Source organism: Prionailurus bengalensis, chromosome B1 (genome assembly GCF_016509475.1).
Source record: "Prionailurus bengalensis isolate Pbe53 chromosome B1, Fcat_Pben_1.1_paternal_pri, whole genome shotgun sequence".
Classification (NCBI taxonomy): domain Eukaryota; kingdom Metazoa; phylum Chordata; class Mammalia; order Carnivora; family Felidae; genus Prionailurus; species Prionailurus bengalensis.
In genome coordinates this window covers 204,764,473-204,787,591 of record NC_057344.1, presented here as the reverse complement: position 1 = coordinate 204,787,591, position 23,119 = coordinate 204,764,473, and the positions used below count along the sequence as shown (strand labels likewise).

Below are 23,119 nucleotides of genomic sequence, written 5' to 3'. Positions count from 1 at the left end.
GTTTAGGAATTATGTAGTAATTTCAAGGTTTCAAAACATCTGTAAAATAATTGAGTATTCACAAGTAAGCATGGACGTGGGAGACGGCTGACAGCTTTAAATCACTTGTTTTTGCTTGCTTTTTAAAACGTATCCTTTATTTGTTATTTGACACATACATAAGCCTGCAGGTACCCAAATGTTCGGAAAAGTTAATCACAGAGGATGTGAGGAGAGGGTCAAAAGAGTAGTTCTATTGAGTGTGTGCCGAGTTCTGTACTAAAATACAGAAATTACTACCTTTCCTAATGTGTAGCTCCTTTAAAATCGTCTTTAAATGTGCAATAGTGATAGCTACTTGTGAGAAAAAGGTTTTTCCTAAAAACAGCAGACGTATGTCACGTAAAGGGAGGACTGGCACCGATATTGAATCTTCCCATTCAATAAGATGGTATATATTCTCTTTTTAGGTTTTTTTTTTTTTTGTATTCTGTGTTCTGATTTTACCGTTTGTTTCCTACCAAGTTTATACCTGGGGGCTTCGGGTGTTGGGGCCGCACTGTCACGCTGTTGGCACTCCACCCAGTGCCCTTACTCTCCAGGAGTTTCTGAGTTGGCTGCCTCGAATTTTCTAGGAGACCGTGACCCCTACAATAATGTTTTGTCTTACCCTCTCTGGCACTTGAACTGGTTTGTTTGGCTTCGGTTAAAGCCTTTGGCACAGCACGAATGCGTACTGCTGTCGGCCACTGCTGTTGGCGCTGTGCTCTGCTCTGGCTTCCCGTTAGGTCACGTGCTTGCCTCGCTTACTGATGATAATTCTTGGCAAATTAAGGAAGGCTCCCTTTTCTAGCTTATTAAAGTTACGATTTTTGTAAAAAGCAGAAATAGATACTGAATTTGATTGTATGGTTTTTTCTTTTATGTATTTTTCTATATGAAGTGAGAGATTAGGTTTCCTAATTTTGAGACATGTTTGCATCCCTGGAATTAACGTCTTACTAGATTATGGTGTATTCTCTGTTAACCCATAACTAGATTTTTTTTTTTATAAATTTTTTTTTTCAACGTTTATTTATTTTTGGGACAGAGAGAGACAGAGCATGAACGGGGGAGGGGCAGAGAGAGAGGGAGACACAGAATCGGAAACAGGCTCCAGGCTCTGAGCCATCAGCCCAGAGCCCGACGCGGGGCTCGAACTCACGGACCACGAGATCGTGACCTGGCTGAAGTCGGACGCTTAACCGACTGCGCCACCCAGGCGCCCCAACCCATAACTAGATTTAAGTAGCCGATACTAGGATTTTGGTGTCTGTATTCTGAGGTATCATTGACTCTTTGTCTTTGAGGCCTTCTCTGTTTTGCATAAAGGTTATGCTAGTCTCATAGTATGAATTGAGAAACTTTCCATGATGTTTTTAGCAGCATCCAGTTAAAAAAAATTTGTTTTTCCATAAAGGATTTGAGGGAATACACCCTAAAACCTGGGGCATGATTTGTTTTGCAGGGAGGAGGAGCGAGGATTATAGACCTCATGCTGCCTTTTCAGTTTACATTTTACTTTGTCGTCTGTTCTGGGGTTTTTGCTTCATGAGTCAGCTCCACAAATTGATGTTCGCCTAGGAAGTTGTCTGCATCGTTTAGACAAGGGATTACAAGCTTGTGCTCAGAGGGGAGGCTGTGGGAGAGCTGCTGCCCACGCCCCCCCCGCCCCCCCCCCCCCCCCCCCCCCCCGGCCTGCCTCCCTGGCACACTTGGCATGGAGAGCACCATCTGTACCAAAGGAAACACCACACCCTCGGCCAGGAGGGCGGCAAAGGGCAGGTGCCTCAGAGCTGCGAAGACGTCCAGAGAAGTCTGGCCCTTAGGTGGAATCTCAAGAGCTTTCTAATGTTGACTCAGCTTTTTAAAAAGCACTGTGCAGGGGCGCCTGGGTGGCGCAGTCGGTTAAGCGTCCGACTTCAGCCAGGTCACGATCTCGCGGTCCGGGAGTTCGAGCCCCGCGTCAGGCTCTGGGCTGATGGCTCGGAGCCTGGAGCCTGTTTCCGATTCTGTGTCTCCCTCTCTCTCTCTGCCCCTCCCCCGTTCATGCTCTGTCCCTCTCTATCTCCCCAAAAATAAAAAATAAACGTTGAAAAAAAATTAAAAAAAAAAAAAAGCACTGTGCAGGCACAGCGGAACAGCCCATGAGCCACCTGCTCACAGCTTTTCTTTGGATGTGAACGTCTACCTTGTACAGTTACTTCCTCCTGCCCCCCCACCTGTGTGTGCCCTTTCTCAGGCCCACTTTAACTGTGGGGCCTTTTCTTCCCTTGGTCAGCCTGCGAGGGAATTTGGAGAACAGTGTTTCCGTGTTTATTGATCACATTTGCTTCTTCATTTTCCTGATAATTTCTGCTTTTACCTTTAATTTCTTCCTGCCTTATGGGTTTGTTTCTCATTTTTATTTTGTTCCTTTAGCTTGTTAGGTTGAACACACACTTTTCAGTCTTTTGTTCTGTTTCGTTCTCTCAGAAATGCATCTAAACCGGTACATTTTCTTCTACATGTTGGGCACATCTTACATAATCAGATTTGTGGGGCTTTCATTGTCAGTTATTTCTGTGGACTGTACTTTCAACTTTGATTTCTTCTCTTATGGTTTAAATGATTAAAAATGTTTTTTCCAAAAGCATGAATTTATTTTTTGAAATTACTTTCGTTTTGTTTTGGAGGGTTTATTGGTAGTATTTTCTTGTCTATGGGATTAAATATGTCCCCCCCCCCCTTTTCTTTGTTCTGATAATTTGGAAGATACAAATCCCACATCTTTGTTTTTAGTGGTTATTCTTAAGTTTTTAATAATTAGAAGAATGCATTTAGATAAACATCAAGACTTCATTGTTTCATAGCCTCCCCCCGCCCACTAAAACTGTACCTTTGAGCCCATTCTTTATTCCCTGTCCCCCTCAATTGGGCTTCTTTTCTAATTGTGGTAAAATACACGTAACATAAAATCTACAGTTTTAACCACTGTGAAGTGTCCAGTTCAGTGGCAGTAAGTACATTCCCATGGTTGTGAACGTCCCCAGCCTCTGCCTGTAGAACGTCTCCACCTTTCCTGAAGGACACCCTGTCCCATTGCACAACAGCCCTCCCTTCCCCCCACCCCTCCCAGCCCCTGGTGCCCCCGTCTACCTTCTGTTCTGTGGATTTGACTCCTCCAGGGGCCTCGTGTGAGTGCAGTTGTACCAAATTCGCCCCTTTGTGACACCGGTGTCCTGTCCGCAGGCTCATCACGGGCAGGCTGGGTCATCTCCATTTCTGGATCTCTAGTTCAGGCAGGGCACATAACAAGAGGCTTTCGGTAAAGGATGAGTGTTCACTACTGCAGTGACAGATTCAGCTCTGACATCTTAATTTCTTTTTTTAATGTGAGTTCCTCCGTGTTTCCCACGTAAGAAGAGCACGTGAAAGAGGTGGAGCCTCTGTAGGTGGTTTGTCACGTGCACCAGATCTGAGATCTCCCCTCGCAGATGCCTGGGTGACTCTTGGTGGTACTGAGGTTTTTTGTTTGCATCTCCTTACTAGATGACCATGAAAACCAAACAGCGCATGCTGACAGAGGACTGGGAGCTTTTCAAACAAAGGCGATTCATTGAGGAGCAGGTAAGGCTGTGGGGAGGCTGCACGCCAGAGCAGGAATGCAGCTCGGGAAACCCCACCATTTCAAAGCCACACTGCCCTGCCTGCTCCTGAGATAGTGTTGTTAATCCTAGATAAACTAATTTTCCTTATCTGTTTCCGCATCCTCTGTATTCCTCAAGGAAAAACTCTATCAAGTGACCCCCTCTAGCCCTGCGCTCTCTAGGCAGGTGGTGGGGTCACAGAGTGGGACTGGGCCCACCCCCCTCAGGCCGTTTCCCGGCCTCCCACACTCCTGGGCCATACGTTCAGTGTGGCTGCTGACGGTGCTGCTCGCTCCCTGCCTCCCTGCTTCCCCCCAGGCTCTTCCCTGCCCCTCTGCACCCTCTGAGGCTTGCGGGGGGGGGGGGGGGGGGGGGGGGGCGGAGCTTGTCATGATGTCCTCAGGGCACTCGACTTTGGAAGCTTGCTCCCCTTGATTTTCATCCACATGCTGGCGTCTGCTGCTTTTCTCCAGCCAGCTCTTCTCCCTTGGCCCTCTTCAGACATTGGTGCCCCCTGTCCTCACCCCTGTGGTCTCCTCTGGGCCCCACGGGTAGAGGGCACCATGCTCAGTGTGCTCTCCTGCCCCCGGCCCCCCCTACCCTTCCTGTATGGATTCTGTCCTATCAAATGGCCCTTCCAGCCTCACCCGTTCCATTGCCAGAGCTGGTCCACAGGCTTCTCTGAAATCCAGATGCTTGCCTAGTTGATTGGAAGTTTGGGTGCCACTTTCCACGTAGCTCCTGGCTCCACCCCCTTCAGTTGCTGGTCCTTGTCCCTGCAGTGGGCATCCTCCCCAGCTGGCCTTGCTCCCACCTGCCAGCTGCCATCACGTGTCACAAGTGCCACTCGTGCTACAGCTCCGTGTGTGCAGGCCTGTGTGCCTCCAGGCTACACTGTTGGGCACGGTGCTCTCCTCCCAGTCTGCCAAGACCCCTTTCCTGCTCAGCCCAGGGTCAGTAGGCCTTCTAGAGGTGTTTCATTGGATGCTTAGCTCAGTGCTCTGCCTCTGACCCAGAGGCTTTTTTTTTTTTTTTTTTGGCCTCTGATGAAGTTAGCAGCGAACTGCCTCCCCTGTGAATCACCCCCCACACACACACCGGCCCTGCTGAGCTGCTTTTCTGTTTCTGTTTCGTGGCCTCCTGCACAGATCTGGGCTGGAGCACCTCCCACCTCATGGTTTCCTCTTTCAGGGTCTGAGCTCCTTGGGGGCCACAGTTTAGTTCTGAGCTCCTGGTCCCTAGTGAGTCCCGAGCACACAGCCATTTGGGGTCAAGGCTGGTGTCTGCTGGTGAGGCACCAGCGGGGGGGTGTTCCTGCTCCCTGGCCTTTGTGCAGCTCTAGCCAAGGGCTGCTGCACATTTCAGGTCTGCCCCTTTCCCCCCACCCCTTCGTGGCCCTTTCCTATTCTGGGAAGCTGTGGCCGCTGGCTTCTAGATGGGCGTGATACATATTACCGTGATTACTGAAAACTCGGACCACCTGATTGGGGAATATGTCTTGCAGAGTTAACCTCTCATTTGATGATTCCCTCCAGCTAACCAACAAGAAAGCAGTTGCTGGTGAGAACAATTTCACGGACGCCATGAGGCACATGTTGTCCTCCCGGCTGAGCATGCCCGACTGCCCCAACTGCAACTACAGGAGAAGGTGAGCCTGTGCTGTCGTGTGGGCACAGAGGGCCTGTGGGACCCACGGCCTCAGCAGAGGCGCTGACCCTGACAGAGTGTGGTCTGACCTTCTCTCCTGGCTCTCTGGGTAACTGTCCTTCATTCCCACTCAGATGTGCTTGTGATGACTGCAGCCTCTCACACATCCTCACTTGTGGTGTCATGGACCCCCCCGTCACTGGCGACATCCACAGTCACCAGCTGCCCCTCCAAGTGGATTCTGCTCCCGACTATCTCTCTGAGATGCGCCCACCTAGCGTGTCCTCAGCAAGCTCAGGGTCAGGTTCCAGCTCTCCCATTACAATTCAGCAACATCCCAGACTCATCCTCACAGACAATGGCTCTGCACCAACTTTGTAAGTTGTGACTTTGTAATAAGATTTCAGAAATTTACGTAACCCAATAATGAGAAGTATGGACAGTATTGTCTGCAGAAGTATGGATATCATTATAGTGCTTTTCCAGAAAAAGGATCCTTCATTTTTTAAGCAACTTTTAAAATACGAAATCAGTAAACCCAAACTTTGACACTATTTCATTACCTGAAAAAAAAAATATGGTAAATTAATAAATGCCAGTAAAGAAAAACCATGTTGGTATGCAGGGAAGTGTCTCTTCAGTTCTGGCTTCACGTTTCCTCATTTTATTTGAGGGCGATCAGCCCGAAGCTCATTCCGCCTCATTGTCCGTTCAGCATTCATGCTTTTTCCATGTCTTGCTAAAAACCCAGACGATCACTTTAGCAAGCGATTGAAAGGTTCTGTTTTCCGTGTTCCCACATTATCTAGAAGTACATTTTGTATGACCGAGGTGGCTGTGCCACCATCGCCAATTCACACTGTAGGTGAGTGGTCCCACGTTTGTTCGGAGTTGTGACCCTGTCATTTGTTGAGGCTTTCCACCCTGACTTCTGGACGGGTTGCACATGGATGCGTGTTTTTATTTTATTCAGGTACATTTAGGTTTGTATTTCGCTTATCGTAGAGCATAGGGGTGTCAGGAGCCCCGTGCAGGTGACGGACATCAGCCCCGGTACCCAGTAGTAGAGATTGTTGCCCCAACTGCGGGCTGTTCAGTGCTTCTCAGATTTCTCACTGCTTCCATCTGGATTTCTCACGATGACTCTGAGGCTTTCCTTTGGAGTCTTCCAGTCCTCAATATGCATCTGGTCTCAAACACAAAATAATTCTAAAGGGATTGGTCTGAATGCCATGACTCTGTTGAGCTCGAACTGCTTTCTAGTCCTGGACACCCTGTGCTCTCTGGGAGTCTGTGAAAGAGGGTCGAGAGTTTCCCAGCCAGCTGTTTACCAGCCTCTAAAAAACGTATCGGCAGGAAACACATACAGCCTTATAAAAATGTGTGTCAGAAGAGCCCATCCCTGCTCACACGTCACAGCTGCCAGCGTCAGGTGTGAGCTCCTGTGCCTTGTCACATGGTGGAGGAAGTGGGCTGTGGGCACCTTTCTCCTCAGGCTGGGATTGTCCGTGGCCGCTCTGGGCCTCTGGTCCTTCAGCAGCCTGGGGCTAATGTCTGCCAAATACGACTTACCGTGACCTGAAGCCCTCCAGCGTTGCCTTTGGTACGTGTTGTCTCTTTCTTGGTGTCATCGCGAAGACGCTTAAATAGAGTCGTGCAGTTTTAGTCTCTGTTCAGCAGTGCCCTCCAGTTTTGGTGGGCTCTAGGGCCAGTGCAGCCTGCCTTCATTACGTCGAGCAGACGATTTAATCACTTCATCTCTGAACCTTGGTTTCCTCATCTGTGGGTCATGGTGGTTATAACATCTCAGGAGCAGCTGAGTGTCGACCAAGGCAAAATGTCCCGTCACCTCAGGCACCACAGGCCCTCAGGAAGCCTGCACAGCCCGCACCCGGTGGGTGCTGTGTGCTTCCCTTGGTGAGTGTGCTGTAGTATGTTGACTCTGTTTCTAAAAATGGGAAAGACATTTGAGTTGAGCAATTCTGGATGCTCTTCTGAAGCTAAAAGGCCGCTAGTTCTTAGGACTTTTCCTTCTGGAAGTTGTTGTATGCTGAGGCAGAAGATGGACTCAGAGGCATGCTCACATAGACTATGGGGTGACCACGTGTGGTCACATCACACCGTGAACAATTTGCACTGCAGTGGGAGCTCCGTGCCCACTCTTTCCACACACCAGAAAAGCGTATGTTTGAAGTGGCCTTCGTTGGCTACAGTCTTGAAATTTGCTTATAATTTTTAGTAAGTATTTCATTTGCCCGTTGTTTAGATGTCTTGCTAAAGCTGATATTTACTTAAGATCATGACTGACTTGTCCAGAGCTGGCCTTATAGTGAAAAACTTTCAGTATTTTGTCAGCTAAGTGCCTTAAAGTTTTGTTCACCTGGCTACGTCTGAAATTTTGGCAGTCCTTTGTAGTCCTTTAATTTTAGTAAAAAATTGTGTCTGCTTGGAAATGGCAGAGAACAGCTGTAGACCAAGGCACTTCAAGTTGAGTGGAAATGCAGTGATTAATCTGATTACATTTTTATGCTTTTTCCAACATTTTTCTACTTTTGGAGTTTTGTTTTCCATTCTTCTAAATAGTACCAATGGTAATTGTTCAGGCATTTTTCTCCTTGTGTTCAGGTTACTGAGAGATAGTAGGAAGTGTGTGGCGCTCAGTGTAACACTCTTGTGAACAAGAATAGTGTCCGTGAAGGAGACGTCTGTGCTCTGTGGGTGGTTCACTCACTGTCCCTCCGGGTAAATGGCCTCATGGTGACCATCTCTGCCTGTCTCAGTTGTAGTGATGACGAAGACGTTGCACCATTGTCAGCTAAGTTTGCTGATATTTATCCATTGAGTAACTACGACGATACTGAGGTGGTGGCCAACATGAATGGAATCCACAGCGAATTGAATGGTGGCGGGGAAAACTTGGCTCTGAAAGATGAGGTATGGGTACAACTTCTTCCTGGTGACAATAAGTGGCAGAAAATGGTGATCTGGCATCTTATTTTTTTATATTCTTGCGTTTTGAAAAGTATAAATGATAAAGGTGGTTTTTAAAGTCCCCTCAGGTAAGCAGTACCAGTAGTAGCTCTTCAGAGGCTGACGACGAAGAGGCAGATGGCGAAAGCAGTGGGGAGCCGCCAGGAGCCCCAAAGCAAGACGTGGCTCTAGGCAATGGGAGCCCCAGGAAAGAGGAAAGTAAAGTGGACAGTCCACCCCCATCTTACCCAACTCAGCAGGTACGATTTTATCTTTCTGAACTTTGTGTTTTGCCAAGGGTATCTTTCTCTGTGTGTATTTCCTAAATATGAGAATTATTGAATGCAAAATTGTGTTGTTTTGAATAACTTCTGAAGATGAGCACTGGAGAGGATCAGAGCATGCTTTTAAAAATAAATAAACATGACTCCTGAGCCCCATTTTGATCTTGTTCCTCTTGCTTGAGTCTAATCGACTCTTGCTTGAGTCTAATTGACGGAGTCAAATTGGTCTTGATTTTGTAGCTCTCCAGAGTAGCTCCAGATATTTGGGTATCATAGAGGGTTTTTTCTATAAAGAAGCAAGGGGAGAGTTTGTATTTTTGTTTTTTAAATGTTTATTGTTAGAGAGAGAGAGCGCGCGCACGCGTGCACACACACGTGCACATGCGTGCACGCGAGTGGGGGAGGGGCAGGGAGGCAGCAGATCCCAAGCAGGCTCAGTGTTAACAGCAGAGAGCCTGACATGGGGCTCGAACTCACGAACCCACGGCCCGTGAGATCATGACCTGTGCCAAAGTTGGATGCTTAACTGACTGAACCACCCAGTGAGACTTTTTTAAATAAGTAAAATAGTGGAATGTTAAAATTTCAGAAATGGTTGATTTTGTAAGGGAGGTTTTCTTTCCGGTGGATATCTGGTTTCTTAACTGAAGGTAATACCTCATGAGACAACTGTCTTTTCTTAGAGACTCAGTTTTATAAGTAGGTTATCACGTAGTTTTTAAATGAAAGGAAGACCAGGTAAAAGTCAAGATGCTTAGTTAATTAACTTACTTAATAGGCAGTGTAGATCCACGGTTCAGGCAAGGAAGGTGACATGGTGAAAAGGTGTTACATTGAGAAGTCCTGCCCCCTTGTCCTTCACCATCTGCCCTGGCCAGCACCTACCCACCCCCAGTTTTAGTCCCAGTAGATAACCAGTCTTACTCGTCGTGTGTCTTCCCAGTGTTTGTTTATGCAAATGCTCATGTTTCTTCTTCCCCCTTCAAATGAAAAGGCTTATGTGCACAGGCAGTTCCCTGACCAACTCTCCCTGTACAGAGTGCACTTTGTTCTCTTCTGCTGCCCTCTGTGTTGCAGCAGGTGGATGTACCATGGTTTTGTTTTTCTTTTTAGTCCCCTGCTGCTGGGCACCTGTGTTTGCTTCCCTCTTTTTCCCCTATATACTGTTCAGGGAGCGTCCTTAACGCATCTTTCATACATAAGTAGGTCTATCCCCAGGATTGGTCACCAGCAGTGGCTTTTCTGGGTCAGAGTGTGATGGCTGCCCTGCCCCCCCGAAGAGGCTGCTATCATACAGTTTTGGGGTGCTGCCAGTCTGATAAGAATTGGTAATCCCTTCAAGTTTCAGTCTCCATTTTATTGTTTATGGGTAAAGCTGAGCATTCTTTTATATATATCGATGGGCCATTTGTTTCCTTTTCCAGCTTATTGGGTTATAGGAATTAGAAGAATTCTTTATGTGTTGCCCCTCCTTTATAATTACGTGATCTGAAAACATTTTCTCTTGGTCTGTGGCATGTCTGTTAGTTTTTAATGGTATTTTTTGAAAATCAAAAGTTTTTAATTTTGCTGAATTCTAATTCATCAACTCTTTCTTTTATGAATCATACTTTTGATGTCCCATCCAAGAAAACTTTGCCTAATACAAAACTCTGTTTTCTTCTAGACGATTTGTAATTTTAGCTCTTACTCAGGTCTGGTTCATTTGACCCAGTTTTTACTTATGGTGTGAGAGTAGGGTTTAAATTCATCTTTTTGCACATGTGGATATCCAGATTGTCCCAGCACCATTTGTTGAAAAGACCATCTCTTTTCCTGTTGAATTGCAGTGGCCATTTGCTGAAAATCATTTGACTATAAATACAAGTGTTTATTGTCTGCACTCTGTATTCTGTGTTTATTTGACCTCTGGGTCCTTTCCCATAGTGTATTTGACCTATGCTTTATAGTAAGTTTGGAAATAAGGTAGGATCTGCTCTCCAGCTTGGTGAGGCCTTATTGAAAACTGTTTAGGCTGTTCAGAATCCTTTATGTTTCCATGTAAGTTTTAGAATCAGCATGTTCTACAAAAAAGCTTTCCTGGATTTTGATAGAGATTGAGTTGAATTCTTGAATATTTGGTAGAATTCACCTGGGCAGAATCCTCTGGGCCTAGTCTTTTATCTGTGGGATAATACAGATCAATTTGGGGAAAATATAGTCCTAACAAAATTGGAATCTGTCAGTCTATGAATGCACTATACCTTTCCATTTGTTTAAATCATTGTTGATTTCTTTCAGCAGTTAAAATTTCTAGTAAGTAGGTCTTGAACTTCCTAAATTTATTCTTAAGTATTAGATGGTTTTGATTCTGCAGTAAATGGTATTTTCTAATTTCAGTTTTCAATTGATTGTTGGCAATATGTAGAAATACAGTTGATTTTTATATATTGATCTTATATTCTGTAGCTTAAACTCATTTATTCTTTTGTTGTTTTTCCTTTTTTTTTTTTTTTTTTTTTGGTAGATCCCTTTGGATTTTCTACATGCAAGATTATGTTGTTTGTGAATAAAGACAGTTTTACTTTTTCCTCAATCTGGATGCTTTTAATGTCTTACTCTCGCCTTCCTGAGCTAGCTAGCGCCTCCAGTCCAGCTCTGCGGGGAAGCGTTGCAAGCGTATGTCTTTGCCTTGGTCCCAGGCCTGGAGGGAAGTACTCAGTCTGTTACTAGTGTGATGCTACCTGCACAGTGTCTAGGGATGACCTTACCAAGTGGAGGACATGAATCCTGTCAACTCCTAGTTTCCTGAGAGTTTTATCATGAACATGTATCTGGTTTTCCAAATGCCTTTTCTGCATCTATTGAGATGTTCCTGTGGTTTTCATCCTTCATTCTGTTACTGTGGTGTATTGCATCAAGTGATTTTTGGATATTAAACCAACCTTGTATTCCTAGGATAAATCCCACTTGGTGTGGTATATAATTTTTTTTTGTTTGTTGCTGGATTGGTTTCCTAATCTTTTACGTCCATGTTAATGAAAGATACTATTTTATGGTCATCTCTCCTTGTGACATCTTTGACTTTGATAATATTAGCCTTAAGGAATTAGTTGGGAAGTGTTTATTCTGCCTACAATTTCTGAAGCAATTTGTCTAAAATTCGGATTTCTTAAATATGTGATAAAATTTACCAGTGAAATCCCCTGGGCCTGGTCTTTTTTTTTGTGGGAAGACTTACAATTACTCGTTCGGGTTTTGTTTATTAATAGGTTTACTCAGATTTTCTATTTCCTCTTGAGTTAATTTAAAAAATTTGTGTCTTTTTAGGAATTCATCCATTTCACCTAATTTGATGGCATAAGGTTGTTTCTGGTATTCACTTATAAATTCTTTTAATTCTACAGGGTCTGGAGTGATGTTAATCCCTGGTTTTGGTGATTTTGTTTGTTTTCTTACAAATTTTGTTTGCTAGAGGTCTATCAATTTTTGTAAATAACCAATTTTAGGTTTTGTTAATTTTCTCTGTTTTTCTCTTAATTTCATTTATTTGTATTCTGATCTTCATTACTTATGCTGCAGTCTTTTGGTTCGGTTTGTTTTTCCCTTTCTAACTTGTGAAGTCTAAGCTTAGATTACTGATTTTAGAACTTGAAAACTTATTGAGACCTGTTTTATGGCCTAACGTGGTCTCTCCTAGATGATGCCCCATGTACACTTGAAAATAATTTGTGTTCCGCTCTTGTGGAGTGTCCTACAAATGAAAGTTTGGTCAAACTGATACCATTATTCAAGTCTTTTGTATCCTTACTGGTTTTCTGTCTTGTTCTAAAAATTGCTGACAGATGTACCGAAGTCTTCAAGTAAACTGCGGGATCGTCTGTTCCCTTCTCAAATCTGCCAGATTTTGATTCGTGCATTTGGGACAGTGTTGTTGAAGGTGTATACATGTATTATTGTTACATCTTCCTGGTATATTGACTCTTTTGTCGTTATGAGATGATTCTCCACTAGCATTTCTTCTCTTAAAGACCATCTCATGTGACATGAAGAGTCATTCCAGCTGTCTTAGAATTACTGTGTGTGCACGTCATATATTTTTTCATGTCTTAGAATGTAAGATTTGTCTTTGAACCTTTTAGTTGGGTCTTGTATTTGCATCTTGTCCATCGATCCTGCCTTTGGTCTGGAGTGCTTTGTTTATGGTTAATGTCATGATTGGTGCTGTGAACAGCTGCCATTTGCTGTCTGTTTCTCTAGGTCTCATATGTTTTGTTCCTCTGTTCCTCTTTTGTATCAGACAAAAATTTTAGTATTCCATTTTAATTCTGCTGTTGATTCTTTGTTTTTGTTTTTTGGGGTTTTTTTTAGTTTATTTTTAAGGGCTGTTGGCAACGGGAAGTGCCCCAGGCAAGAGGGCTAGACTCCCACTGCTCTTACCTGACATTCTAGTAGATTGGCATGAATAAATGCTTCTCAATTTGCTTTTTCCCTTTGGTTGACTTTCAGATCCTCAGATGGTTGCTTTGACAATTGTGTTCAGTTTTACCTTGTTTCGAGGGAGAGAAGCCACCGACTGCCTCTCTTCCCTCAGCTGAGTCCTGTCTCCGGTGCCTTCACAGAATCTCCATGTAACCACGCCTTAGCAGTGCGAGCCCCGTGGAGCCCAGTACCAGTGCTCTGTCGTCCCCGGCCCCAGCCCCCCTCTGTACTCTGCCACCCTTGCCAGTCCCCTTGTCCCTTCGCGGACAGGCACGGGAGCACACTGGTGCCGGTGCCACCTCAGCAGACGCCCGGCTGGGGAGTGAGGTGTGCATCTCTTCTCTCCTCAGGTTTCCTGCATCCTGGGCTCATGGGGTCCCCTCTGTACTTTACAAGGAGGGCCCTGGGTGACTTGAGGTCTCAGATGAGCCCTGCCATCTTTGTTTTGGCTGTGTAGCTGCTCAGCAGAATGTGACTTTTTAATTTATCCCTTCTTTGTTTCGCTAAATAACTGGGTACTTTTTTTTTTTTTTTTTCTTTCCTTTCAGGCTGAACAAACTCCAAACACTTGTGAATGTCATGTTTGTAAACAAGAAGCCTCTGGACTGACAGCATCAGCAATGACAGCTGGCGCCCTTCCTCCCGGCCATCAGTTCATGAGCCCAGAGAAGCCCACACACCCTGCTCTGCATCTTTACCCCCACATCCACGGACATGTGCCTTTGCACGCAGTCCCACACCTGCCCCGCCCTCTCATCCACCCCACCTTGTATACAGCGCCCCCCTTCACACACAGTAAGGTAAGTCAAGGCAGAGAGGGCCTGAAGCTCCCCTGTCACTAAGGTCTTTGCAAGAAGTGCATAGTTTAACAAACAAAAGTCATAAATTGTCAACTTGTATAGGACCATGTCTACTCCTGATGGGAGGTCTGCAAATGTCTCCTTTTATCGTAATCTCCTAAGCTCTCAGAATTTTGAATGTTCACGGTTGTAAGAACAATCACAAAAGTCGTGATGTATTCCTTCAGAATTAACTAGAATGTAAAGAGTTTCCCAGGTGATGTTGGCATAATGAGTTATCCTTGGGTGCCTGCACAGATAGCTCTTCTCACCAAGACATAGTTCGGTTCTTTACTTACGGCGCCCTGGGCCCTGACTCTTTTTCCTAACATTGTATGGGTAAAATACTGAGTACGCATGAGTCTTCTGACCCTAGCGGGGCTCTCCAGTATCTGAAATGATTATGCTCTCTATGTGCAAAAATTAAGGGCTTGTCGAAATACACAGACTTAAGGAGGAATCCTGAGCGCACTACAGGAAGAAGTCCCAGCGTCAGGTGGTTGTTGAGGGGTGGCTGGCGGGCACACGGGAAAGGGCATCCCAGAAACTGGCTGTGCTGCAAGCTTGTTCAGAGAAAGAGTGGGCATCTAGAAGAAGTTCGATTTTCATGTATTTCTTCTCAGAGAACACCATGCTTCTATTTGAGTAGCTTAGGCTTTGCAGAGAAATTCTTAGGTTGGTTTCATTCTTTGTACCTTAGATAGCTTTGCCTCCTTAGCTATTTTGAACTTAACTTTATTGACTCTTCTAAATTCTGATTTTTGGTTTCCTTTTCTATCAGTTATTCTGGTTCAAGATTAGTTTTTTGTTTTTTTTGTTTTTTTTTTTAAATTTTTTTTTTCAACGTTTATTTATTTTTGGGACAGAGAGAGACAGAGCATGAACGGGCGAGGGGCAGAGAGAGAGGGAGACACAGAATCGGAAACAGGCTCCAGGCTCTGAGCCATCAGCCCAGAGCCCGACGCGGGGCTCGAACTCACGGACCGCGAGATCGTGACCTGGCTGAAGTCGGACGCTTAACCGACTGCGCCACCCAGGCGCCCCTCAAGATTAGTTTTAATCAAAAATAAAATTTTCCCCAAACTACAGACTTATGATTTAAAACCGTGATTCTTAACTGGGAGAAGGGAGGAGAACGCAGGGTGGAAGGGGCTTTTTCAAACCGCACACACATTTTCTCCCTGCAAGGGCGTCTGCCGTGAAGTGGGGTGTGTGTAGCCCACCAGTGGGCTTTGTTTTCTGGGGAGGGGCACGGGTAGGAGAGTGACAACCACTGATTCAGAGTAAAGTAGAATCAGTTTGTTACGTTTTGTTGTGATAAGTAATTGGTAACTACCCAGGTTTATGCTTAAATTTTGTTCGATTGGATATCTCTCAGTTTGACATTGAATGATGGCTTTATTAGTAAAATGATTTGAAATAGCATTTTCAGGTGTATATTCAAAGCCAGCCTGTTTTCACAGTCGCCTAGTCTACATAGCCTCTTTCTCTCTGGTTGAATATATGAGGTGGGGAAGCTATCCACTCTGTTTTTCCCTGGATAGAACTGCTGTCTAGTCCCTAGGAACCACCCCTAGAAATAGAGTGCAGTGAAGCTGATTATTCCCCAGAGGCTGCTGGGACACTCCAGTTAAAAACGGGTATTTTTCCCCCTAACTTTTGGCCTTTTCTCACAGCATTATAAGTAGTCCCTAAAATGGTAAAAGAGAAGAAAAATATTTTGGGGGAGCATCATCTGTATATAAAATCTATTTATCTAATACCTTTTCAATTTTAATCTAGTAGATAGATGTGATGAAGGATTCATAGGTAGAAGGGCAAATACAGAGGATGAGCTGTTAAGCTTCATTTCAGTCACTGTGCTATGAATGTCAAGACTGTTCAGTGATGCATGTAAAATACATTAACTGGATGCCATTTTTATTTAGAAAAATGAGATGCATTTGGCAAAATACTTCAATTGTAGCTGATAAAAAGACGTTTGTTTCTCTAACAAGCTAGCATTGTCACTTACAAGGTCTTCCAAAAATGGTTTGTATTACTTGAGTTAGTTTGACTTCAGCGAATACCGTGAATACACGTGTAGCTAATGCATAACGTGTTCACAACCCCATAGGAGTTGGTAGAAGCCCCTTCTAGAGAATTCACACACTTGTTCAGTTATATCAGACCAAGCGTGTTCAGAGGATGTCCCTGTGTCATTGGGAGGCAGAGGTGGGCACTGAACGTGGAGGAGGGCGGCTGTGCTCACGGAGCTCTTCTGCTTCCCTGTTTGTGTTCGTGGGGCCTTTAGGGATCTTTACTCTGGTAAAGTGGCATCCGTCACCATTAAGCCTTCGTGTCATTATAGTTGTAATTCTTTTAATTCATACTGTGGCCATTGTGGGTAAATATTTAGTACCTAAAACGCTTGGGATGAGTACTGTAGAAAGTTTATTTGTTTGAACTTAGGAAAACTTGAAGATTGTTTCTGGTTTTCAAATGTCTTTGTACCAGTGATACATGTATCTTATATGCTGAGATCGAAGTCATTTCAAAGTTAAATGTAGTTGCAGGAGGAAAAGGCAGTAATGAAATTCTAGACAAAAATTAAAACTATATGACAGGGAGTTTCATTTGCAAATATTTGCGGATTTCGCAGCCTTCTTTTGGTACTGATTTCTGCTTTAATTCCCTTGTGGTCTGAGAGCAGACATCGTATGACTTTTACTCTCTCGAATTTGTTGAAGTGTGCTTTGTGGCCCAGAATGTGGGCTCTCTTGGTGAGTGTGGCCTTGAGAATTTGCATATTCTGCAGTTGGTGGATGGAGTCGGCTACAGACGTCCGTTAGGTGCCGTTGACTGATGGTGCTGTTGAGTTCAACGATGTCCTTCGTGACCTGCTGCTGGATCTGTCCGCTCCTGACAGAGGGGTGGGTGTCAGAGCCTCCCGACTACGGGCGGGTTCTCCTCTTTCTCCTGCAGTCCTGTCGGTTTTTGTCTTGTGTAGCTGGGCGCTGTGTTGTTAGGTGCTCACATGTTCAGGATTGTTACGTGTTCTGGGGGGATTAGCCCTTCTGTATCATTATGTACTGCCCTACTTTATCCCTGAGAATCTTCCTTGCTCTGAGGGCTGACCTGTCTGAAATTAACACAGCTCCTCCAGTTTTTCATTTACATTAGCAGGGTGTCTCTTTCTCCATTTCTTTACTTTTAACTTAAAGCGGTCTTTATACTTCCAGTAGGTTTCTTGCAGACACACGTAGATGGGTCTTGTTTTTTAATATACTCTGAATACAGTTTCTGTCATTTCATTGGTATATTTAGACTAGCCACGTTTAAAGTGATTTTTGATGTTTTGGGTTAAGAGTAACCATTTTCCGATTCTCTGTTCATTACCAGAGGCTTCTTTTTTGCCTTCTCCACTTTTAATTTTTTGATTCTAGTTTAGCTCTTCTCTTTAGCATACCGATGATACTTTTTTAAAAAATTGGCAGTTGTATTAGAATATACATTTTACCTCATCTAAGTCCTCCTTCAAAGAACTGCTCTGCTTCGTGTTGATATAGGTACCTTTTCATAGAGTGTTCCCAGCCCTTCCCTCCCATCCCTTGTGACAGTGCTGTATTGTTTTCCCTTATCTGTTTATTAATCACCCAGTGCATTGTTACTGCTAATGCTTAAGCAAAGTTATCTTTTAGATCAATGAATGATGCAAAATAAGTTTATCTCACTTATGTTTATTTCTTCCCCATTCCCTTCCTTTCTTTATGCAGATCCAGGTTTCTGACCTGTATCATTTTCCTGCTGCCTGAAGAAAATCTTATAACGTTCCTTGTAGGGCAGGTCTGCTGGCGATGGGCTCCCTCAGTTTTTGTTTGTCTGAGGAGGTCTTTATGTCTCCTTCCCTTTTCAAGGATAATTTCGTTGGAATCAGAATTCTAGGTTGGCGGGGTTTTTTCTTTCAACACTTTAAGCAAATTTCACTCTACTTTTCCCTTGCATGGTTTCTGATGAGATGTCCTCTTTAATTCTCTTCCTTATTCTTAGAGGTGCAGGGATCCCTCCCCCTCTCTTCGCCCTCCCCCTCCTCTTTCCTTCCTTTCCCCACGCCTCCCCTCCCTTTCCCCAGGCTGCTTTCAAGGTTTTCTTTTTGTCTTTGGTTTCCTTCATTTTGATAATATAAAATGCCTAGGTGTAGATTTGGGGGGGGGTGTTTTTTTTTGTTTGGTGTTCTTTGAGCATCCTGGATCTGTGGTTCATTGTCTTTTGTTAATCTTGGAATGTTCTCAGCCATTATTCCTTCAGGTATTTCTTGTGTCTTTTATCTGCCTTCTTCTGGTATTCTAGTTCCTGTTTGTTGTATCTTTTGAAATTGTCACACACTTCTTGGATGTGTTGCTCTGGTTTTGGTCGGTGGTGGCGGTGGTTTTTTTGGTTTGGGTTTTTTTTTGATTCTTGTTTCTTTTTGCATTTCAGTTTGAGAAATTTCTATTGACAGATCTGGAAGGTCACTGACTCTTTACTTGGCCGCGTCCCGTCCACTGATGATCACTTCATCAGAAGCGTTCTTCATTTCTCTTGCACTGTCTTTGTGCCTGGCTTGTTCTGTTCTTCTGCAGTTTCCTTCTCACTGCTCACGTTACCTGTTTGTTCGCGCACGTTGTGTGCTTTTTCCACTCAAGCCTTCACCACGTTAGTCATTTTAAATCCCTGTCTGATGATGCCCAACCCTTTCATCTTCTATGTCCCTCGTCTGCCCCTGGCCTGCCGCCCTGCTTTGTGCGTCCGCCCCAGTCTGTCCCGAGAACCCCTTTTGCATCCGCCTTCCAGTTATGTGACTCTCTGGTGTGTCTAACCTGCCACTTCAGTTTGACGTATTAATTCCATCTGTGGTTCTGATTTGTAAGCTTTCATTAGTTTATTTATTTATTAAAAAAAATTTTTTTTTAATGTTTATTTATTTTTGAGAGAGACAGAGACAGAATGTGAGTGGGGAAGGGGCAGAGAGCGAGGGAGACACAGAATCTGAAGCAGGCTCCAGGCTCCAAGCTGTCAGCACAGAGCCCGATGTGGGGCTCGAACTCACGAGCTGCGAGATCATGACCTGAGCCGAAGTCAGACGCTCAACCGACTGAGCCACCCAGGCGCCCCTCGTTCATTTATTTTTAAAATACGTTAGCAACTTTTTATGTTCTCTTGTTCCTTGGTCATGTTTTCTTTCATCTTTTCTTTCTTTAAGCATTTTACACATAGTTCTGTGTTTGAATGAAACCTTGAGGATCTAAATCTGGGTGTTTGGTTGCTCCTGTGGATGTGTTGTTTCCTATATGTGTAGTGATTTTTTTTTATGGGGTCATGTTTTGTTCAACTTACTCGGTGAGAACAGCAAGGCCCTAAGTAGGGGAAGACCCCTGGGACCCTTGAACTCCTCCTGGCAGTCTCCAGCTCTCCTGCCTCCCGCGGGACCACAGGCCTGTCTCCAGTCACCGTGACGACGGTGCATGTGCCCTCAAGGAAGCCATCCCGTCCCCACACGTTTTCACTCTGTGAAAGAGTCCCCTTGATTTCTCTGTGGCTCAGCACCTTGTTACAAAGGTGTTTGGTGCCATTTTTCTGGGAGCTAGAGTGTCATGTCCCCCTTACTGGACACAGTGCAAGCAGAGGGGGACCACACAGCCTCTCAGAGAAGAATGTCTGTGAGCTGGCAGGCTGCACCCCCTGCTCCTTCACAGAGCAGGCCCGGCCTGCTGGCCTCCATGGCCCAGAAGCAGAGGGCCATGACCGCAGAGCTGGGCTCAGAAGAAGCCCAAGGCTTCCAGCTCTAAATGTTGCATAGTTTCCATCTGGAAACGGAGTTCTGAAACAGACATTGTGCTAGGAAAGGGCCTCGTAATGGAGATAGAGCGAGGTCTTGAAGTCTCACTGGGAGCGTGAGGAATAGTCAGAAATGGTCACCATATCCTGGCCCTCAGTGAGTTCAGTATGAGTGGAGCCTGGCAAGGTGGCTCCCATGTGGCTCCGGGCCCTGTACATCTGTCCCCTCCCTCACTGGGTTACTTTAGCACAACCACTGCAAAAGCGATGAAACCAGACATGGAGCAGGTCTGAGGTCAGGTTGGAATTTGAGGAAGAAAAAAGCTATATGGAACACAGGGACAGAAACAGATTGCCATTGGGGGTCCTACAGTGATTAAAAAAAAATTTTTTTTTTAACGTTTATTTATTACTGAGAGACAGAGAATGAGCAGGGGAGGGGCAGAGAGGGAGACACAGAATCCGAAGCAGGCTCCAGGCTCTGAGCTGTCAGCACAGAGCCCTATGTGGGGCTCAAACCCACAAACCGTGAGATCATGACCTGAGCCGAAGTCGGACACCCAACCGACTGAGCCACCCAGGCGCCCCTGTGATTTTTTATCTGTATTTTGTTTCAGAGGCTGTATTCAATTCTTCTGGCCTGAGAAATAGCAAGACCGAGACAAAGGTGGTGATTTGGCCTCTTTACTGTCTCTGGCAGGAATGTTGAAGAACCATAGGAAGAAGAAACAATAGTCACTCATCCCGCTTCCTGCTCACTGGGGTGTAACTGGAATCCCTTTCTGTTTGAGTGCTTAGTGTTGGCAGCTGCTCTCACGCGTGGGTGCACAGACTCGGTCTTTTGCGCTGTTGGCTAGTTGTGTTCAGCAGCCATGTTGACAGAATCTGGGTTGGAGGTGGGTTGGTGTGCAGTACGGCTGGGTCTCCTGGCTCCCGCAGAAACCCGGAAGGTGTTTAGAAGGCATCTGTCTTGTGTGTTTGTCAGAGCTCTCAATTAAAAGAAAAAAATGTTACTTTCCTGTAAATCACTTTTGTGTCAAAGTGGAGAACAGTTGAAAACTTCTGTTAATTGAAGCCGTGTGGATTTGTACAAAGAGCGAAATAAATCAGTGTTGTAATTCAACAGCATTATCCACATGTTGAGAGACTAATTTTATGCTTAAATCACTGGTGTACCTGAGCGGGCAGTTGTACTTGGCCCCGCAGTCGGTCTAGTTGACAGAAGCCGGTTTTTGTCCTAAAGGAAACCCGCATCTGTTGAGGCTTAGCTGTCTTGTGGGAGAGCATTCCCATAAACTCAGCTTGTTTGTGGGGACCACCTGCTCCCTTGGTCTCTACAACTGGACTTCCTGTTCTGAGTAAATGGGCTTCTGAAGAAGTGTGTGAATTGAATTGAGTTGAAGTTTTCAGTTATTTCAGCTTTATAGTTGTGTTCCCGTTCCTTCTAAATTAAACTCTGTTCAGCCTTTATTGAACATCCGGTATGTGCCAGGCCCTGTGCTACATGCTAGCAAAACAGAAACAGGTGAGCCATGGCCCCTGTTTTTCAGGATCTCCGAGGCTAAAGACAAAGACAGAATCAAATCCAAACCTCAGAATGCCATGGCACACCTTACCAGGGATTGTACATGCAGAGTAGGAAGGTCACCCTGGAGAGGGAGGGCTGCTGACTGAGCCCGTGGGGTGGTTTTGCAGAGGAGGTGAGGCTGGCTAGGGTTTGGAAGGGTGAGCATGAGCTCTCTGGACACAGGCGGGCAGCAGCGAGGCTCTCAGCCAGGCTCCCTCGAGGGGAAGTCTGTCTGCTCTCAGCCGTGGGTCGGGAGGGTCTCAGGAAGTAGCGAGGAGCTTCGGGGCCCGGACGTGCTGTGGCTGTGCAGAGCTGCCCGCCAGGCCTTCTCAAAGCAGCCGTGCCGCCTGCGGAGCCAGCTGGCTTCCACCTGTCGGGCTCTCTGCCCCTTAGCAGAAGGTCTTCGAAACTGAGAAACTTCCTTCCCATCGATTCCTCCTCAGCAAAGCAGCTCTTAGTTTATCACGACTTTGTGAAAACTGGGGTCTGTAGAAGTACGGCTTTCTTGGTCTCCTCACTCTTTGCCCATGGGGCTCCCCCGACAGAACAGCTAGATTAGGCTCCTGCCTTGGTCCTGGGCATCCAGACCTGTTTCTTCCCGTTCGACAGTCCGAGGGTCCACTCCTTCCCCACCCTGCACCTCCACCTCCCTGAGCCTGTTCCAGGCCAACGAGTGTGCTGAGCCACCTGAGCAGCGTGATGCCCACTTCCTCTTGGTACCCAGGATGGGCGGCGTGGCCGGGGGCAGGGTGGGGTTGCTCTGTGTCTAAGGACCAGTCTCACAGAGTGGTGACCGTCCACCTCAGCCATCTGTGTGCTGCACAGCGACACCCACTGTCCAGTTTAATTCTTACCACAACCCTCGGAGGTAGGTATTTCCAAATTACAGATGAGAAAACTAAAGCACAAAAAGATTGAGTAATTTGCCTGAGGTCACACAGCTAGTAAAAGGGAGAGCTGGCGTCCAGACCCACCAGGCTGTGCAGCCCGAAGACTGAGAACAGGACTGGTGTTTCCGACCAGCTGTGTCACTGACCACACCTCCTGGGAACTGTGGTCTCTGGCTCCTGCTCCGGTAGCTGCAGCGAATGTCCTGATGGCCCCAGAACCCCTCCTCTCCGTCTCTGCCGCCACTGCCTCCTCATCTCTTGAACCCTGACTGACTGCTTCCTGTGGTGCCCTCTCCCCTTCCAGGCAGAGGCCATGCAGACACGTCTCTGCTTTGGCTCCTGCAGACTGTCTTGCTGTGGGGCAGTTGTCTGTGGATGTGGACTGTCACTGTGCTGTCCCCATTCCCTCCTAAGCTCTGCCCTAGTCAGGCCCTGAGGGCTTTGTCCAACCTCCTGGGGAGGGAAAGCTGTGTGCTGGCACCAGCAAGGTGCGGGGGCAGCAGGGCCAGGACCCGCCTGAAGGAGGGCAAAAGTTAAACCAGCAGACCACAAGGAAGTCTTGAGTCATAGCCATAGTAAGCTCTAAGTGGGAAAACTGGATTTTAGGTGTGTTGCCTGGGAAGGCCCACCTTGGTCTTGGGTGCTGGGTGGTGAGGGCAAAGGTAGTGATGAGTTCTCGGAGGAAGGGATGTTTAGGCTGAGGCCTAAAAGATGAATGGAAGTCGGTGAGGTTGTGAGCTGAGGTTAGGATGTTCTAGAACCTGGGTGCAGCACAGGCAAAGCTCAGGGTCAAGGAGGAGATTGGATTTGAGGGCCAAGGGAAGGCCTGTGTGTCAGGGGCTTGGTAAACGGGAGGGCCAGGCCAGGCCATGTTACAGACTTGCCATTTTCTCTTAAGAGCAGCGGGAAGACATTGGCATGTCCCCAGCAAGGGAGTGCCTCGCTCTCAAAAGCTCACTCTGGCTGCCGGGAGGGAAAGGACTGGAAGGAGGCTGGGTGGGAGATGCAGGGGCTGCCT

At 46.0% G+C, this 23,119-nt stretch overlaps 1 protein-coding gene across 7 annotated transcripts in view; it reads left to right on the top strand.

Annotated features, from left to right (window-relative positions):
- Nucleotides 1-23,119, top strand: part of FAM193A (family with sequence similarity 193 member A) — a 167,394-nt gene that overhangs the window by 115,122 nt on the left and 29,153 nt on the right. For all 7 annotated transcript variants that reach the window (XR_006296232.1, XM_043573151.1, XM_043573147.1 and 4 more), the window contains 6 exons: nucleotides 3,550-3,627; nucleotides 5,183-5,295; nucleotides 5,429-5,671; nucleotides 8,075-8,228; nucleotides 8,345-8,524; nucleotides 13,558-13,809. Coding sequence is in view for 6 of the 7 variants with exons in the window: in XM_043573151.1 (XP_043429086.1) it covers nucleotides 3,550-3,627; nucleotides 5,183-5,295; nucleotides 5,429-5,671; nucleotides 8,075-8,228; nucleotides 8,345-8,524; nucleotides 13,558-13,809 (1,020 nt within the window). In the remaining variant the exon portion in view is untranslated. The remainder of the gene's footprint in view (nucleotides 1-3,549; nucleotides 3,628-5,182; nucleotides 5,296-5,428; nucleotides 5,672-8,074; nucleotides 8,229-8,344; nucleotides 8,525-13,557; nucleotides 13,810-23,119) is intronic.